Below are 20505 nucleotides of genomic sequence, written 5' to 3'. Positions count from 1 at the left end.
ACAAACCGCATTCTAATCGTCACCATATGGTTCCTCTTAATTACGCTCGAACGGTCGATTTGCGTTAACTCATTGGTAGTAGCGCGAAAAATTAAGCTTGTCCCAATGGCTCGAGTCGTCTGGAAAGACGACGAAAGGAAATGAACTCACCCTCCACAAATAGTGTCCTGCTTGTACCGTACGACTGGCAAAATTCTAACCCCCTAGCCTAAGGCCCCTTTCATCGATGAGTCAACGGCGCGCGTACGTCATCGTGCGAATGTGTCGCGCGAATAAATGTTGTCAGTGGGTCATATTTTCTCAAGAATATACAAGGCACTGGGTTTCCACTTTTGCCCGTTTGCGCGATGCGATCTTGCGATGGGGCCAGGAGAGCTGGTGTAAGCGGACAAGCGTTACGCACTAATTACCATGCGGACATGTCATCGCCGAGCCGGGGCAGCGGGGAAAAATGTCATACGGGAAGAAGGGTGAGTATATTCGGGCCAGCATTTGTATTTTTAGCCGGCCGGCCGGCCAGCCAGTGCGGTTCAGTGACATCAGTGAGATTTCCATTAGTGGTGCGGTATGTGGATAACCATGTGCCGATGCATATGGGGCTCGCAGTACTGGAATGTAACGCCTAATGCGTGCGTTCAACATAAGTGGTTTGTCATGTTTGCGGACATCGGTGACAGTACGCCAACATATGCGACTAACGATAGTTGCGTTGAATGATACGAGTCCCACTAACTACTACATAGAATAGCCATTGTGGAGTAGTAACTGCAAACAGATGCAAAATACAAACAACTTGGTTAATGTTACTGAATTTACGTTCAGGAAGTTGCATTTATTTCTCGTTTTTTATTATTTTATAGTGCCTAAACATATACATCGATATCGAAAAAACGGGTTTTGATGGTTTTGATTTGTTTCGCGCAATGCAAATAGTAAACTTTACGGCGCTTATGGTAGTACACTGCGAGTAGTCAACCTTCGTGCATTTGCACGCGTCTGCGGGTTGTTTGCTTAACAATGTAAAAAAATAGTAACAAAGAAGGAGCGATAGCGGTGACAGAAAAATATCCGTACTTTGTTTCTTCCATTTTGCTATCTTCGCCTCGTACACCTATAAAAATATATCGCTCAGGTGGAAAGTACTAACGATTTTTTCTCTAACGCTCTGTGTGTCTAGTGTGTATGTGTGTTCTACTAAACTCGTTTCGGTTGTTTCTTAATCTGAAGAAATATAATATTTTTTTGATTTCGGTTTCATTGAGCACTGAGCCGCTGCTGTTTTGTTTTCCCCCCAGCACACACTCCAGCTACACTTGTAACTTATCGAACGTCCTAACTAACACACGGACACTCCGCGATTCCACGGCTAGTGGTGGTAATTAGTGGTAGTTTGGGGTTTTTTTTGTATTTGTTTTGCTGCAGCATTAATAATTGTCGTAAAAGCGTAGAGTATATTATATATTTTATGGTTTCTGTTTTGTTTTTTTTCATCCTTCTAGGCTACAGTAACGTGCTTAATGTGTATGCGTGTGTATATATGTGAATTCTTAACTATTAAACCTGCTAACAAATACACATATAGGTGACACGTAGTGGACCAAACCAAGCTCAGGGAAATCGGGGACAGTGTGGCTGTCACTGATTATTTGTTACTAACTCTCTAAGCGAAAGTAGTGCAATTTTTTTTGAAGAAACGACTCCACTCCACCGACCGACTTCATTCTTCAGGAAGATCAACGATTTGTATATACAAAGAAAAAACAAAAGCGCATTCCAAATAGCTTAAACTCTTCAAACAGGTAATTGCAACGGGATATCATTCTCTGCGAGCAGATCGGAACAGATCGTGCGATACTTAAGTGCTACGATATATATAGATGGAGCCATCTTTTTTGTTAATTTCTGTAAAAAACGAAACATATCTGCGTCTGCCTAAAAACAGAAGTACAGAAGCATTCCCCTTGATAGGATGCTTTCCAACAAGTCCTCTCCTCACAATGTTCCAATTCCGTGTAACTTCTTCTTTAATTATCATACAACACTTGTTTTCTATCACAATTTGGAATCCACAATCTCTGCGTTCTGCTCTGCTCGACTCTTATACGGACTACTCGATCCACGACTATACACGCAAACACATCTCCCGCATAAATCTTACTCACAAAAAATGAGCTGGAACCTCCTGAAAGCCTCTCTCAAATCTCAACGACATCAACAGAACTTCAACAGAACTTCAACGCGACATAACAAGGCGTCCTATGTAATCGTAAGCTGTCTCCTCAGATCCTAACAATGATGGTGGTGTTTCGTTTTTTAATCTACGGTAATTGCGCTCCTACACACACATGTGGAAGTGAAGTAAGCTAAGCCGAAATTGAAAATCACTGGACGAATGGGGAAACGAAATTCCCGCTGCTTCTTTTGCGATGTCGTCCTCTGCCTACGTCTTCCTATCCTACAACAGCGAAGGTGCTCTACTCTAGTGTCTGCAGCTTGCCACCTCTAGTACACGAACTGGGCTAGAAGCATTTTGGTCCTACGAAAACAATCACTCACCTACCGCAAACTCTGATCTGGTAATTTCCGGAAGGGCGACACACATCTTCCTCGGTGGGGGGGAGGGGGCCGATAACACAGGGTTGGTAATGAATCCGGCCTACTTGAAGCCTTCCTTTGCTCGCTTTTCCCACTCGGCTCGACGCTGCAGGATGCCCTTGAACTCGTTAATCTCCCCATTGTTGCCACCGCTGCCACCGTCCGACTCGATGATGGTAGCCGTATTCGTCGCGTTGTTGTTGATGACACCGACACCGTTGGCGCTGTTGAGCTGGTTCAGTGACGCGATCGTATGGCGGTTCGTGTTGATGGTGTTGTTGTTGCTGATGGTGGTGGACTCGCACGCATCACCCTGTGCCTGTGCGGTCGATGACTTGACGAAGTTGTTGTTGGTGATGACGGGTGCCCCAACAGTGACCGTCGCACTGGGCAGCAGGGTCTTGCGCACCTCCACAAAGGAAGTCGCATTGCGGGGTTGTCCACCGTTCGGTGCATTGCCGAATCGGTTCGGCACGCCAAACGGTTTGCTGGTGATACTCTTCCGCAGGATAGGCTCTCCCGAGGCAGGTGCTGCAGGTCCATTCTCGTTGGAAGCATTCTTCAGTACGGCAGGCTCTACTACGCTGCTTCCATTCTTCAGTGATCCATTCGTGACTGGCGCTCCAATTGCCACCGACTGCACGAGTGTGGTGGAGATGTGCTCGACTGGCTGTTGCTGGACATGTTGCTGCTGCTGCTGCTGTTGCTGCTTCGTCTGCTGCAGACCCACCTTATCCAATTTCTCCTCGCTCGACTGATTCTCCTTGTCACTGTCAATGCTCGACAGCGGTTTGCCACTCTCCGTCACCTTGTAGTCATCATCCGACCGCAACTTCAGCGACCTCCGCGCAAACACCTTCATCAACTCAGGCGTACCATCCTTATCCTTTCCACCTTCCCGCTCACCCCCGATAAACTTCTTCCGCAGTACCACCAACTCATCGCCACTGCTCGAGCCACTGTTGTAGTTGGAATTGCCCGTCCCATTGCTTCCCGTGCTGCTGCGCTTCTCCAGCAGTTCCTCCGAGGTGGACTTTTTCTTTTCAAACTTAATGTCCTCGGACGAGGACGATATTCGCCGTTCATACTTGATCTTCTCCTCCGTCACGGATGTGCGGCGTTGCAGTATCACCTTCCGGTCGTCGCTCAGGTCCTGCGAGAGATTCATTGAGTTGCGCTTGCTGCCGGCCAGATCTCCGACAGCTGCACCACCACCCGAGCCCTGTTTGCGGAAGGCGGGCGGGCTCTTCGGTATACCCAGCTCCAGGCTGGTGCGTCCTACCACGGATGGTGGTAGTGGTGGTTTCGACTCCGTAATCTCAATGTTTTCGTTGCTGAACCGTCGCTGCAGCTTTATGGCATCGTCTGGCTGCTGGGGGTACTGCCCGGCACTGGCAGTGGGACTAGCGATGGCGGGTGAAGTGGGTGGAGCCGGAGTTGGCGAGGTCGTCAGCACGATACTGCTCGTCTTGGCCGGTCGACCCGTACCCTCCACACGGTTCTTCAGTTGGATCTTCATAAACTCGGGTACATTGGCACCAACGCCGATATCGTCCAGCCGCTCGTTGCTGCTGCCCTCGTCCGAGCTGCGGATGATGCTCACGAACTGCGACGATACTAGCTTGTCAATGTTCTCTTCAATCTGCGAGATGTTCTGGTTTGATTTGTTCAGTATGCTGGTCGGTTCCGGCGGCGTCAGCGTGTTCGTGGTCAGCACGATGCTCTTCGGCTGATGGTCGAAGTACTCTTCGCGCGGGTTCAGCAGATTATTATCATTGATCTCAAACTTTTGCAGCGACGCACTGGACGAAAGGTGTCGTGATTCACCGTCATCATCCGCATTGCTGATGTAGTCCTTAAACACTCGTTGCTTGCCCGTGTTCATGTTCTCCGTCATGCTGAAGAACTTGTGCTCCGTCTCGAGGAAGTTGTTGCTCGAGAAGTTGCCCACCGACAGCGAGGCGCTCAGGTTCGGCAGGCTCGGCACCTGGTGGCCACCCGCCTGCAGCTGATTCGACACACCGTCCGTCGTGTACGTGCGGAAGCTTTTCGATTTTTCCACCGACTTGGCGCGCTTGCTCGGACTATCCTTAGCCGCGTCCGGCGCCGCCGCCGGCTGGGACGAAATGGAGATTTTCGCCAGCTTTTGCTGGTACGAGCTCAACCCGTACACCTTCGGGCTTTTGAGCCGCTCGCCGTGACTAACGTACTTGCGGCCATCGCTTTCTTCGTCATCTCCTTCGCCACCGTCAACACTACGTTCGGAGAACTTGCGCGTCTTGGACACGAGATACTCTTCGCTCTTGTGCAGTGGCATCTTGGCTTCGCCAACTGTAAGTGAATGGCCACTGCCGGACGAAGCAACCGACTGTCTGTTTACCTCCACATTAGAGGAGTAGCGCTGTGTATGCTGTTGATGCTGCTGCTGCTGCTGCTGCTGAAGTTGTTGCTCCTCAGCCGTAAAAATATCCTTCGGGAAGACGCGCTGCCGTGCGGCCGGACCCGACTTTATCTTCTTATACCCGCTCAGCTCACTCAGCTCCGGCTCACCGACAACCAGCGATAGCTTCATGATCTGCTCCGTTGGCACACAATCGACAGTGGCTGGATCGGCCGAGCTAATGTACACGCTGCTCGTGTTGTCTTCCTTGCGCGGGGAAGCCGTCACCGAGTGCGACGAGTCCTCCTTCGCGCCCGATTCGTGCTTCTTCTTCTTGAAGCTGTAGTTCAGGATGCGCTTGAAGAAGCCATCGTCTTCCTTGCGCGAGGCAGCTGGGACAGCCGAACCCTCCACCGACAGATGATGATGGTCTGCGGAACGCTCAAACTCATGGCTCTTGGAAATGTTGCGATTGACGTAGATGGATGAGCCCGTCACCGCCGGTGCATCGCCGACCGATAGCTTCGAGGTGCTAATCTCTTTGGCGGGTGACGATTTCGGTGCGAATGGGGTCGATGTGCCCGGTGGCACAATGCCGTACGGTAGCGAATGGGCCTTCTCGTTCGCTTCCTTCGTGGGTGAAAAGCTGGAAGCGATGTTGGTGGAGGACAGCTTCAACGATTCCTCGTTCACTTCGGGCGTCGCTGGCAACAGGGTTGACTGGAAAATTGGCAGAGAATGTGTTATCAGTTGTTACATACATAAACTGTCCCTCTTACTCTGTCTTACCTCTCTTGGGCGAGTTCGTGCACGGGTAGGGCCCTTTTTCTTTGGTCGTACGGCAAGTTTGTGTTTGGCGGCGGAATGGCTCAACTTGGATGAATCACCTGTTGAGAAAGTAGAGAACACACATTAATTCAGGTATGGCCTTTCGAATCATACACAGCCCTAGTGGGGGTTGTACTACTTACCACTTTCATCCAAATGTTCTGAACGATTCATACTGATCGAGCCAGAGGTGGACGAATCCAGGTGCAACAGGTTGTGGCCGCTAGCGTTCGAAGCGGACCGGTCGTCGTCCAGGTCCGAGCTCGTCATGCTCAGTATGCTGAGCGAACCTTCGCTCTTGTTCATGCCGCGATCCTTGCGCTGGGGCGTGATGGGGCTCAACGGCAGGCCGAGATCCTCGTCCGATACTTCACCCTGCCGGTCTTTCCTTCGCTTACGCAGTACGTCTGCTAGCTCGTTCTGTAATTTATATACGCAAACAGATGTGATTTTTATGTCTTCTCATCTCTTCTTCTGGAGTGTTAATTAGATCTTACCTTTAGCGTGATCGATAGACTGCTTGCCGTACCGGCCGATTCAGAGAACACGCTATCGTGCGACTGTGAAAGTCCATCGCGACTTATGTCACTGCAATGTGGAGGGACCAGAAAACGTTCGATTAGCAATACTGATAACGGCGCAACTAACAATCATTACACGGACAACAAATACATTCTAATCTACAACAATCAGCTTTCAAATTCCTCTCCACGGACTAGAGGAGACAACTACGCTCCAAAACTTACTTTATGGCACCGTTTATCAGCGTTCGATACCGAAGCGCTACGGTCGGCGCTCTATCGAGTTGGATCATTTAAGGCCCGTTCGATTGCTCGTACAAATCAATCCCGGTTGTTGAGATTGTTTTACGATAACACTAAGTAAAAAACCGTGAAATAGGCGGGCGCGCGCCCGAGTACGCTATCAACTACTTGTCTCAATAGACTACGGCACTAGACTGGCTTAGCTAGTGGGACAACATTCAGAGTCCTCTTGAAAGCCCACCGATTGCCGATTCTGTGACTGCCACTGCGGCGATAAGATATCCACGGGGGCCCCGAGGTGCAATCGCAAGATAACCACGCGGTTCTTCTGGAGTACCCCACGCTTATCACTTACCTATCCACAAGTCGACCTTCGCTTAGGCTGCGCTGGTAATTGGACATCTCCTTGTCTAGATCATCGGAGTTGCGCAGCCGGTAGGTTTCGCGCTTGAAGTACCCACCGGGCCCGCCCTGGGAAGTACCCGGTGCCGTGCCGGACTCGTTGCGAATCGTGATCGGGTAGCCGGTGCGCGGTAGCGTCGCATCGGTCGTGGAACACCCGGGCGTGGCGAAGTGGATGTGGGTTGGGCCGGCGGCTTTCGCACCGAGCTGGCCGGGCGCACGGTCCGCTGCCGATACGGTGCGGCGTCGGAAGATTCGCCGTAGGTTGCGCAGTGGATGGAACCGTTTCCGCTTGGTAGTGTCGCTGTTGGTGCTGCTGCTGGTGGCGGGTACTGTGGAGTGGAAAGACGCAAGGGAAAGCAAAATAAGAAACAAATCAAATTGTGCACAATAAACTAAGTCGGCTGATAGGTCGTGGTGAGGTAAACATAGTCCCAGGGGCACATAATGGAGTCACTGTGTGTTTGTGTATGTGCCAGTATGAGATAAGACGAGCACGCGCGCGCACGTTAGCACTGCCTTTTAAGGTAATTGTTTCGCTCACCGCTCCAGTCACGATTGGTTGAAGAGGTAGATGAATGTTTGCAAAATTCAATACACCGTTTATCGGTGTGGATGGTACTCAACTGTTCCCCAACAAGGGTGGCGCACGAGAGGTAAGGTTAAAATCATTGTAGATGCGCTCCGTGTGGGAACTTCAACGCCGTACAGCACCAATCTACAGCAGAGATAAAGCATCTTTGCTCTCTCCCGCCCTGCCCTATTGTTTACCTATCGGCGCACGGCTCATTAATATATCAGACAACGTCGGCAGATCGGCGCTTTCTGTGTATATGTGATAGTACAATCTTTACAATGGCCTACACATATCCGTGCGTGTTATCAACAATGAGGTATGAGGCTAGTCCGATCGTTCTGTGTAGACGGCCACTCCAATTAGGTGCTGTCGATTCGATTCAATGCCAACAAAGTCTGTTTGCTGAATACAAACGGATGACGTCAGGAGGTGAGCTTGTATTCCACCCACAAATACAGAAGGCACAACAGAGCTGCAATATTTGCACGGAGCTCACGTAAAAGTTCGCACTGTAGAGCTATTGGCAAATAAGAATTAAACCACACAGAAGCTCGCGTAGTATTATGATTGTGAAAGTGGCATTGAAATAGGGCTATTAACGTTGAGATGCTGTAAGAGTGCCGTGGTGTGGGCGTTAAATGACTGTACAAACAATATACTGCTCTTAGGATCACATCTCATATCGACCGGAACAATACGACGACGAATAGATAATTATTCTACCATGGAAGGGGAAAACTTAGTATTATCTCAGAAACCTTGAAGTTGTTAAGGAGAAGAAGAAGAAGTATCGTTTGACAGCGTTTTTTTTTTATTTTGATTGAATGTTTATTCGCAAGCTTACGTCCTTCCTCCCAGGCAAAACACTTTCAAGGAGAGTAAAGCAATTACGTTGATGACTCTCTTTACGAAATAGCATCAATATTTATCCACAAAATGCCAAAAACAAATCACCACACCAGAATGAACCCTTCAACGAAGGGCCGACTATTCTTCAAAACAACACCTTCATCACCATAGATGCTAACCCATCCACTCCCACTCGCAAGGAGGAAGAACGTCAGAAAACAGAATCACATCACCATCATCATCATCACTTTGAATCATCTGCGCCAGTGCGCATTTACACACTAGCCTTTTAACACCGTTTGCCTTCTAACATCGACTTCAGGGGGGTGACATCAGCTGTCACCCAAACAGAGTGTGCATGTCATCGGCGGTGATCGGCGGTGCACACACCTTAATATGTCGCACCGCGAATGGCAACCGGACACCGCGGACAAACAATAAATATTTTCCCATCCCATACTACTCCTGGTGGGTGTTAAAACTATGGTCAATATAAATCGCCTACCGATCGGGCAGGATGATCGTCATTTACGCCAACGAAACCCTCCGGCCAGCCAAACACATTGCTCAGCTCTTTGTCGGCACCCCCAGCCAGTCGTCACACAACAGTGGATTGCAGCAGTGAAGTAGTTCCGCGAGACACGCACCATTATATACAGCTTACCCTCTTCGACCGCAAGAGCAGTTCATTCATATTCCACATTTTACGATGTAGGTTGATGAGCAAACCGGCAGAGGCAGTCAGTCCGTCACACTATTACTGGGCAAGACCGCCGAAATTCGGTACCATTGCCATATTGCCGGCACTACTGTGGCACGGCACGGATATCTCTTTTTCCGATCGGACGAAACGGCTTACCAACTACGGTGTTCGCTACAGAGTGGTAAGTACATCAACTCTACCACACTCTGGCTTACACTCTGACCTCCGTGCCGCGCACACGCACGCGTGGTGAGGCTGTAATTATGCAAAGACAACCACCCACAGACGGTCGGTGTGCACTCAGCTGGAGCAGGGCTAGTGTTTTTGTTTTTTTTTTTTTTTTTTGGAGGCAATGTCGCAGTTATTGCTGCAGCTTTTTCGATTTAATGTACCAAAAGCTGCTTGTCCACAGTATCCTCACAAAGGCTCACACTCAGGCTCTTGGAGTGCTACACGTGAGGACGGTGTCTACATAACCTACTGTGTTTGCGCACTACCCGCGAGCCCCAGAAAGCGATAAAAAAGAGCCGAAGGTTGTGCGGAAGTTAATTATTTACATTATTGTGATTAAGATTATTACCTTTTGTGCTGAAGGCAGTGACCGACAACCGCCGGGGCCAAAGCTTTTTTTATGAATTTCCTCTTCTTTTTTTTGCTGTTGCTCTTTCTTTATTATTGTGCTTATGATATCGACCGTAGTACCAGCGGCTGTGCACGATGGATAATGATGCGATTCGGAACAAAATTAATCCACCATTACCCGTGCAGCCGTCGAGGCGGGTGAAACTTTGATGCTACACTGGGTGGCTCTGGGTCTCTCCACTATTAAAGAGGAGCTATTGCATTTTGCTACAAAATTGTCCAATTTTCCAATGGCGTGCGTACGCTTTTCTCAAAGGTTTTTTTTATTATATTTTTTGGTTCCATTTTGTTTGCAAAAAAAACTATTATCTATGGCTTGCTGCCAACATTCAAATGCGGAGTGCCACGTGCGTGAGTGAGAGAGATTGAAAAAAATATACAAAATTATAGAAAAACAACCCCATGATAGGATTCACTCATGATGATGATTGGGGCGATATAGGGGAATCTATTCGCAAAAACAAATGGTTTCGCAATCATAGCTATATTATATAAAATAACAATTAACGTATTAAAAATCAAAGGAAGAAAGCTCATCTTATCGAGGATGAGCGCATGGCAACAAGGTGGAAGTAGCTTTGGCGTGCTTATCGTCGCTATCTGTACGATACGGGACACATCTGAAACAATAATTCAAGCCGTTGCCACTTATAAAACGGTCTGCAACTATAAAGGAGACACAATTTGATAGCAGTTTGAGTAAGATAAATAATTAAATACAACGGTCACGGATGACAGTTGACACCTAGGCGAGATAGTAGTTTTTATTTTACCCAAAAACCGCATCCACTTGCAATACGCTTAACCGCAATACAATCCTCGTAAGAAGCAACAAAAACACGTTGCTTTTAAAACCGTTTATAGGTTTGTGCGAATTTTAAATTACAAAACGATGGTGTGTCTCTTGCCCTGAAGCATCCAACACCTGTGTGTCCAGTTTGTTTACGGGCCATAAACCCAAGCGGCACGCGGTGACAGTTTATACTTTTGCAAAATATAATAAAACATAATCCTCATCTCCTCACCGTAGTCGTGCCGAATTGCGTCAACACACACACACGCGCGTTCGAAGGGAGGAAAGAAACTCTGATTAGATGTCGCGTTATCTGATCCTCCCTTGCGTGGTGTAAATGCATCTCCGGCTATCATCACGTGCACGTGCGCGATTTGTAAAGGGCACGAGGCCACCCTTCGCGTAAGTGGCGAGTGCGTTCAATTTCTGAGGCGCCACACCAGCCGTCAAAAGTGTGGACCATAAATTCGAAAGTAGCTGCTCCCTTCCGGCTTACGCACAGGGAAGGAAGGCATGGAAGGTTTCTTTTGTTTTTGTTTTGCGCTAAGCCGGGAGGGCTTACAAGTGCAATCGACACCTTGGGATATGACTGGGCATGGTTTGTAAGTGTTTCAATTCTCGTAGAAGCCAAGGTTTGTTGTAAAAAATAAAAAACGTGCTTCTTAGGACGGAAAATCGATTGTTGATATTTGACAAATAACAGGTTGTTCTATAAGGCAATGTGGGGCAAAATGCTCCCCAAAAACAGTTTGAAAAACGTTATGAAATAACTTGCAATACACGCAATTTTTAGTAAAATCAATAATTAAATTGAAGCCTGAAATAATACTTTAAAACCTTTTACAACCTGATATATGGTATTTTTTGTATGTTTCAATATGTTTCAATGTTTTTAAATATACATCCTCTTTATCTACACCTCCCATTCTCCGTTCGTAATTTTAGAGCTAGTCAACTAGCAGTCTTTCTAGTGGATTTAGTTGAGACCTAAGAGCCTTCTCATTTATTTTGTGGACCATTTTGTCCTTTAATTTGCACCAATAATGTTGCATATCATTTTGGAATAATTTTTCACAATTTTTGGATCTTAATCTGTAGCCAAAAAGCCTTCTGTATCTTATACTTTATAATTACGGAGTCAAAACAACAATGTGAAGTATTCTTTTCCAACAGAACTATAACAATATTCTTAAGATTTCCATTTCGCCCCCATGTTCTCCAACTCCCCCAAAAAAGGTAAGAAGTTCCCAAAAACGCAATAAAATCACATAAGAGCTCAATTTCTCGCACCACTTTGTGCTTGACAACATTCTGTCACTCTGCGTAAACACTTACTGCCCATTCAAGTGTTTCAGGCTCGATTCTATTTATCGATTCGCACAATTGAAGAGCACCACCTCCATCCCACCGAGAGCTGTGTTATTGCGTGTTTATTTGTCTTTTTCAATCAAATTTCAAATTTCCCAAACTCACCCACCCGTCAATCGATCAATCAATCGAGCACCGCGGGCAAAACCCTGCGACCTTGACGCACAGCGCATTAGCGCCATCACAAACCATCAAAAGTTAGGAATGGTCCGCTCCTACCCCAAATAAAAAGTATAACGCACGCCATTATTAGCACTGGAAAGTGGGCTGATTCACTAGGTGCCTTTTTATATAAATTTTGGTTAGTTCCTTCCTTCAACTACTGCCTATTCAGAGGAGGCAAAGAAGGAAGATGATAAGCCACAAAAACACCAACCGAATTGCATCCGAAACCGAAACGGACAGGTGATCGTGTTCCGTTCGTTGGATCCGCCGCACTTTACTTTGTTTATGTGTTTACACGTTTTTTTATATGTTTATTTTCCTTCCACAAACACACTAACACACACACTGAGCCAGGGGGCGTTAAACCGAGATTTGTGATAAATCAGGTCCAGGTGAGTGAGGTGGTGGTTCCACCCAAAAAATTCAGCCCAAAAGGTGGCCACCGCTAGAGCCAAAAAAACAAGAGAAGAGAAAGAAAAGGGGAAACAGTTCGTCTTCACGAACGAATTTGTGGTGAGCAGAGTTTTGCCAAAACACTTTGCAACAATCGCAACCTCGCAGAGAAAAAAGGAGCAAAACCCGCAAAAAGAAAGAAGAAATAAGTAAATGAGACAAGAAAGCGCAACCTTAACCTTAGCATGTTTAGGAGGCGCACCCGGCAGTAGTTCAGCAGCACCCGAATCGGCGGCTACCGGTCCTATTTGCCATTAGCGTACCCTCTCTTCTGCCCTCCCCGTACCGTAACTCAAATTCACTCCCCAACCCCGGAAGGCTTGTGCATCCACCCCAAATGGTGCCGGTTTCTTCCCACTTTTCGTTAAATATGCGGCCAAAAGCGCGAGAGCAGCCAAACGGAGGAGCAGAAGCAGTGGGTGCACATTAATCATTTTGCTAAATCGTTCCGGAGCGGTGGTGTTTTGGGGGGCCTTTTTCTTTCGAGGTTATCGTTATCTACCCGCTTGCTACTTTGTACAACTATTTTCGAGTACAATTCGAGCAGCTTTTACGGCAGCATCCCCATGAAGAAGGGAGGAAAACAAAACACCGTGTGCCTGTTAAAAAAACGTTAAGATTTGTTTCGGGGTTTCTCCGGAATTTCCCCCTTCACGAGGAGCCAGCTTTAGAGGGATACTGTCGTTTGGAAGAAAGGGAGGGGGAAAGAGTGGGGCCTTGCTTATCAGCTTCTTTAATGTCTGTTTGTCTGTGGGGCCACGATCGTACTGTGTGGTATCACAATCAACAAAAATTTAATTTAATTCCTTCTCCAAAGCCTAGCTGCTGGAGGGGTGGGACACAGCTGTGGGCACAATTAGCGTCAGTTGTACTACCGTTGCCCCTGTTTCCCCTGGTCCACCCACACTCATCCCGTCACCTTCTTCACTCACAAACACACACCCCCACACACATAATCATAGACACGGTTCGCCCTTCTGCGCCAAATCAGATTCTGCTCACTCGCACTTTTCTTTCTCCGGCGCCCTGTTCGTGAGAAGCAACAAAATCCACGATCGAGCATTTTGGGAACTTTTCACATCATTATCATTGAATGATGGCCGGATGGCACACTTTCCCACACACACACATACACCGTTCGGGATTCGTGCACGGGAATTTTATTCATTTTCTTCGCACATTTTGCATGGTGTACCTCTTGGTGCTGCTTGGAGCTGTTTTTCCTTCGTTTTTTTTCATATGCTGTTGTGTTCGTGACGTTTTTAACTTCACCCTGTGCCGGTGTAAAAAGGGAACACGACAATCACTTTGACTGCGTAACAAATGGTAGTTTCTTTTTTAAATCGTATTCTAAAATGTACAAAGAAAGGCATGACTTTGTTGGAGATTTTCACGGGAAACTGCGTCGCTCGAAATGGGCTGTGGGCCGACACTTTCAAATGTGCGATCAGGAGGAGTACGTCTTTTGCTTTACTTTAAAGTTATAAAGACATCACGAATAGACACCTATTTTTATCACCCATGACGCAGGCAATCGATAAAGCCTACATTTCAACACCAAGGACACATTCAAAACAGAACCTTCACTGGCATCACGTACATAGTTATGGTTTTCTAACATATATTTCCCCCTACACCCCACATCACACCGTATTTTAAGGGCTTGGGCAAATCACCTTGAACGAACCACCCGCATCAGCCACAAATAGACATACACCACCACAACCACACACTGCACAGCCGTTTGGAAAGGAAAGCACACACTCCACAAAAAAAGGAGCCTCAGTTATGCTTCATCGAATGGGAAACGGTGCACGCTAACCCGTCCCAACGTCTGCAGAACCATACACACAAGACCACAAATTGAATTCCGTCAACCACAACTAATCAGGGGAGAGATGTGAGCGAACAAAAAACCCACCACAGATCACTAACGTTTGACAGCTGTCAAAAGGAGAGTAAGCTATCGGAGCTATCGCCGCATGGAAACGATTTGAAGCCCATAAACCCTTACAACAACACTACTACGCCACTGATTCAGATCGAACGATAGATACCTTTTCACACATACACACACACTAGGACACGGACACACAGACACTGAGCCGTGAATGGAGCTATCGAAGTTTAGGACTAGCCTTGAGATCGCGATCACGACTCTTTTTGGAGTAACTTGGAGTACGAAAAACTCAAACTCCCCACGCGCGCGTACCCTACCGTCTTGTTCGATGGTCGGTGACGGCAGCAACACGGCCCGCACTGCTCACACACGTCCGCTGTAAGCAAGTAGTCAAACAGCAATGAATGGGGTGCCCGCGACGGCCAAACACGCGAACCGCCAATGGTGCACGCGCCGCAACCTTTTCTCCCTCAACCTCGGGCGTTCTCGCGTAAACAGGCGCGCGCTGTTCGTGGGTAAGCACCGCGTGCAGTGGGTCGAGATCGGGCGGCTGAACGTGTTCCAACCCAAGCGCCTTCCGAAGTTCGTAGGTGGAAGTTCGTTAGATGGGGTAGTTATGGGGGTGGTTTTCGTTGGCAAGCTTTAGTTTCCACACAGCGCACAGTGAGATCATCTTCGACTTTAAAGGCAACAGTTAGTGTATTTACAAGTGCGCTGGCTGGGGTGGCTTTTAATGGGTGCCGCGCGTGTGTGTGCGTGATGTTTTTACGTCGTTTATTGCTTTGCACTTTCGGATGCAAATCGCTAATGCAAACAAATTGATTGAGCACGAGCTCATGCACGCATATCGCGAATCGCATCTAAAAAGCATTCTCGTTTGCTCGCAGCTTGAACCTGGCTTATTGTAGCGGAATTAATGGATAAATTTTAGCTTGTTTTTGATGCTCATTAAATTTGCTTGATGCTCATTTCTTTTCATTTCTTCAACTTATAAGTCATTTTTTCATTATTGTTATTAATCGTTTGTGCAAATATAGAAATTAATTCAATTTAAAGTTTTTACGATTGAAAATAGTGAATAAGGGATATTTTATGTTTTTTTGTTCATCACATTATGACCATTTACAAGCCCAATCAAACGAAATCATCACATCACATAACCTTTACGTTTTAGTATCCGTTTAGTTTTAGAATTTAACTCACCAAAGTGGTGAGTATCTCATGGTCCTGCGGCTATACACAAGTTCTTGAACACCACAGATTGCGAGTTCAAATCTATTGTAGGATGTTTGGAAAAACCCTAAGATTAATTGAATTATTTGAAATTATCTATTCAGTACTAAAATAAAATGAAAAAAAATACGTCAACGTCAATAAAGACTTATTATCTTTTATGTATAAAATTAACTCAGTTCTACACCAATAGAAACACATGCAAAATACATAAAAATAAAAACCATTCTCAACTTTCGTTTTAATTTGATTAATTTTTCGTCTCTGAGATCTTATACATTGAAATTGAAAATCAATTTCTACCAAAACAACTCTACCACTAATTCTACACCCTGAACAATACTTCACTTTCACTCACACCACATCACCCCAAAATTGCACACATAAGGAAAAAAAACAACATCAAATACAAGCCTCGAAAGTGCATCTTTTTTCGCACGTCAATTGGCGCGAAAAATTAAAATCCGCATCCTCACTTGTCCAAATTGGCGGGAGGTGGGGGCCTTCACCTCGATTGACCTTTTCCGGTGGCGGAAATCGATGGTAAAATGCATTACCTGCTTCATACATCGGAAAGCTTCTTTCAGTGCATTAAAAAACAAATTTGACGTCTGCACAAAAAGGCTACAAAGAGTAGGTTGGTTTTTTCATGATGCCGAGCTGAGGAAAATTGGACAGCCGCGGTTGGAGCTGCTTTCACACGTGGCTTTGTCTGTGGGTGCGAAATGCATGCACCGACAGAGACTGTGTTAACGCTGACCAAGGTAGGTAGCTATAGGGTTGATTGGTTCGGGTGTCGATCGCGTCGAATCTATCGAATGATAACGAAACGGATTCACCCGGTGTTAGGCAAATACAGCGACAAGACAGCGCAATGTGTTTTGTACTTGCATCTTTCTAGCTGCATCTGGGGCCATCATCCCAACCACCGAAAAAGAAAGCAACGCGCTACCACTGACTGCCCATTAGATTCCAAATAATTATACCTCATTTAAGGAGTCATCTCTCGCTCCCGCGGGGTGAGATCGTGCGCTCAATCAATGTGGATGGTTTTCCACTCAAAAAAAAACTCTTATTTATCCATCCTCTTCTTTACTCATCAACGTCAAATTGTGTGAGCTGCTCCAATGTTCAACACACCATCCAAATGCCACACGTTTTTGGCGGACGTTCACACCAAAAACGGCTGCTCCGTTCAGGTTCGATTCTTCATTATCGACAAGTTTGGTGGCGTTCGAAATCGAAATCAAAGTTCGATGCGCATCAGCGTCGGGGAAAGCGTTCACCGGCGTTCGGTGGCTGGGAAAGTCTTATCACACGCACGCACGCACAGACGCATTGCTTCCGTGTCCGTTTAACGCGTGATGTGCGCGATTATGCTGCGTGCTGACGTAATCGGGCATGAGTGAACATGACACGGCAAGGATTATTATGCTGCGGCTTACCACAACATCTCCGGACAAACCGGATGTGACCGATGAACGCTTTCCTGCCGTATGGTTTTACAGCTTCTTTGACCTCTTGCTACTATGTTCCCTGTCCGACTGACCAACTGTCAACTAGAAAACCTGTCCACTGCAACTTTTTGCCCCTCGTTTATCACCTTTTGCTCCACATTTGCTAATCACTCCGTGTTGCTTTTTTCACTTCCCCCCGAACAGTGTCCAATAAAAGTATAAAGCTTCGCTCTACTTTGTTGACTGTTTGGAGTCGTTTTGCTTTGCTTGTGTCGTGTATTTCTCTATTTCTCTATCCACCCATCACTCATTTTTATTTCCAGTTTCTTGTTTTGCTCAACTCGTATGCCAAAATTCCTTCCACCGCCCAACATGTCCGTCGTCTGGAAAGTTGTACAACTTCCCTAAAATCCATGACCTCGTCCCTAGGCAAAACAGCTGAAAATGCTCCCGCATGGAGCCAGTCAAAATGAGGTAAGAAAAGGGAACGAACAAAAAAAAAACAATAACAAACCACTATTCCGTCTTAAAGACTATCGTTAAAGCTCGTTCGTAAACGCGACCCTCCCAGCGAGCCCCGTTAGACGGATTGCGGCAGTTTGGCACCGGAGGCGCGCGTCAGTGCTCGAAATCGACCGTTTAACATCGGTCTCGTAACCGGGGTTCTCCATACACACGCCCGAAAAAGAAAAAAAAAATATACTGAAACAGGGAGCACCATGTGTTTTAAACCCTTTTCTTCGGCTAGCTCATTTGGGTGGTGCTTTAGCTTCTCCAAAAGTAGAAGAAACGCTACCTTCACTGGGGTTGAGTTTTATGCCGTGGTGCGCTGGCAGTGGTAACATCACATTGGGTACATGATTTTTGGGATTTGTTCAATTGAATACTGCTCCACTTCAGACTTGGAGCGCTTGCTTGCCAGTGCACGTGCTGATTAATTTTAGTGCACGTTTTCCACTCCCGCCCATTGCTTCAGCGGCTGCTCCGTCATTGTGTTACTGTTTAGTGTGCCCCTCATGTGTGCCTACCATGTACGGCGCCCCATAAAGGTGTACGCTGCTGCCGGTAAGGTGTAGCCGTTTTTCGTACCACCTCCTCCTCATCCCCATTGCAAGCACTGCTCTTTTATGTATGACGAAAGCACTGTACATGCGTAAAGGCGCTGTGCGAAACTGTGTAGCTTCGGTACGGCTTCATTTCGGCGAGGGCGTTCTTCAGTGGACTGGGGCATTTCGAAGGCCGCAAGGACATGATAGAAAAATTGATATTTCACATTTGCACTGGTTTTGCCGTGGCGAGCAGTGCTCAACAGTGCGCACTTTGGAAAACATGGGTGTTGAAAAAGGTTACGGATGAGTAAGCGAGCAAAAACGGAGAGAGAGAGGTTGAGAGAGTTGGACGATTTGTAAGGAGCAGTGGAGCTTGGAATTGCGTAGTTTTGCAATTGGTATGAGGGCGCTGAATGTTTATTATTCGATTTATTTAATTTTTCGGTTAAAATTACAAGCTAATTTGTCTTATTTGGTTAATCGTCACTAGTTGTATAAATTAAACACAATGAATAATCATACAGTACATCTTTGTGCTACAATTTCTGTGACAATAAATGTTCAACTAGGTAAAGTTATCAAAAAATCGCTACTCAAGCAAATAAGTGGGTTCGTCGCCTGATTCTTTATTATTTTGCTTTAAATTATTACTCGTATACCAACTTTTTTGCTAATAAAAACACCAAACGGTGTTTTCTTTTAAATCATTGATCAATTTTATTTGTTAAATCAAATAAGTAGCTGAAAATCCAATTTTACTAAACTACGCAACGTGAAGTTCGCAAACAGAGTTTCAGTTTAGTCGTTTGCCTACACCTTGGCTGCAAACGTAAACCCCTGAGGTTATGCATTCCGCGCTACACTATTCCGCCTGCGTAGCCTTCGCTTGACTGTAGCTTTTGAGTAGAAAACGACGGACTGTTCGGTCCCTCACCACCAGGTGGCGTCGACAACAAAAGGCAGCTTGCACAGTGACAAGACCGTAGGACTTATGATTTTTTAAAGTTTTAAATCTTCTATCAATATGACCGAAGATTTATTCGCGCAGTAGCGTGTTTTGTAAATGCAAGCTTAATTATATTTTAGTTTAAACTTACCTGCTGTTTCCGGTGTGGTGATCGTGATCGGTATGTCTGGCACTTGTGCGGGAGCGCTTTCCAGTGGTGGCGAGTTTTCCCGCACACACGACATCAAACCCGCTGACATCTGTGGAAAGGAACAAAACGGAACGATCAGAACTGCGAACGCTTGGGGCTGTCGGCCGGCAACTCTCTAAACGACGCGCGTGTGTAAATTTCTAAGTTATCCCGAATCGTAAAAAAAAAAGCAAGAAACGGGTGTGATTGTGCGTGTTCCTGTGTGTGCTTGGGTGATATCATGCGGTATCAAAGCGACAGCTAAGTGCAATACCATGCTAGTCGGAGTGTTTGATTGATAAGGTCAATTTAGAACAAATCCATTCTAGGGGTGATGCTCCGGACGGTCAACCGCGGCAAGGTTCACTTCGCCGCGAAGGGTAAAACAATTCCAAGCGAGACGCACTCCGACGTATGCAGTTTATTGATATGAGAAAGTTAATGCTCATGCAGCGTGACTAGGCAGGCAGGCCAAAGAAACCCAGCGGAAAGAACCTTGCGGCGCAGTTGATTCATGGCGATGCCGGTTTGTGACCGTAAATGCGCAGTGACATCGCTGCAAACGGAACGAGGAAATGCAAAACTGCGATAGCGATTGGGTCTGTGGAATGCAGTGCTTTGTTTTGAGCAAGTCAGACATTTGTGACAGACATCAATGAAGCATAGAAAGGAGGATGGAAGGAAAATGTAGCTGATAAGCAATGGGATAATGCACGTCGCAGACTTAGAGGCTATCAGTGTATGACTGATAAATAATAGATTCTTTTTCGAAACATAATAAAACGTTCTACGGTATGCAACATGTTGAAGATTTTTATTACAATTTGGTACTTTAATTTATGGTTTTTATTTGTACACTTGATGTTACGAATAAACGGCAATATTTGAAAATTTTGTAAATAAGGTAATCATCGATATGAAAATATTAAATAAAACATGCTTTGAGTATGAAAAATTATATAACTTGAACGTAGAAAAGCCAATATGAAATTAGAAAAAAAAATTAATCAAAACAATAGTTTATATTTCTAATCATTTAAAACTCTAACAAACAAAAAGAAGCATCAAATAAACATCGAAAAAACTTGAACTTGAATTAGATTCAAAACGCTTGATTTGTTAAATGTACTCACGCATCGAGTTTTAAACACAGAAGCATGTAAAGAGAGCGTTAGAGAGGAAGAGAATAAGAGAGGGATAAAATACACACA

The 20505-nt window shown here is 46.1% G+C and overlaps 1 protein-coding gene across 6 annotated transcripts in view; it reads right to left on the bottom strand.

Moving 5' to 3' along the window:
* Positions 1–797: 797 nt before the first annotated feature.
* LOC1278859 (serine-rich adhesin for platelets) overlaps positions 798–20505 on the bottom strand; it is a 61732-nt gene continuing 42024 nt past the window's right edge. For 3 of the 6 annotated variants that reach the window (XM_061661928.1, XM_061661929.1, XM_061661930.1), the window contains 6 exons: positions 19256–19364; positions 6923–7301; positions 6301–6391; positions 5947–6223; positions 5765–5862; positions 798–5695 (listed from right to left, as the gene is read on the bottom strand). In XM_061661928.1, coding sequence (XP_061517912.1) covers positions 2657–5695; positions 5765–5862; positions 5947–6223; positions 6301–6391; positions 6923–7301; positions 19256–19364 — 3993 coding nt within the window. In that variant the 3' untranslated portion in view covers positions 798–2656. Of the gene's footprint in view, positions 5696–5764; positions 5863–5946; positions 6224–6300; positions 6392–6549; positions 6871–6922; positions 7302–14576; positions 14891–19255; positions 19365–20505 lie in introns of those variants that run through there. The other 3 variants (XM_061661934.1, XM_061661933.1, XM_061661932.1) reach the window with 3 other exon arrangements.

This window comes from Anopheles gambiae, chromosome 3 (genome assembly GCF_943734735.2).
Source record: "Anopheles gambiae chromosome 3, idAnoGambNW_F1_1, whole genome shotgun sequence".
NCBI classification, from domain to species: Eukaryota; Metazoa; Arthropoda; class Insecta; order Diptera; family Culicidae; genus Anopheles; species Anopheles gambiae.
The sequence above is the reverse complement of the archived record's forward strand: the minus strand, read 5'-3'. Positions and strand labels throughout refer to the sequence as shown.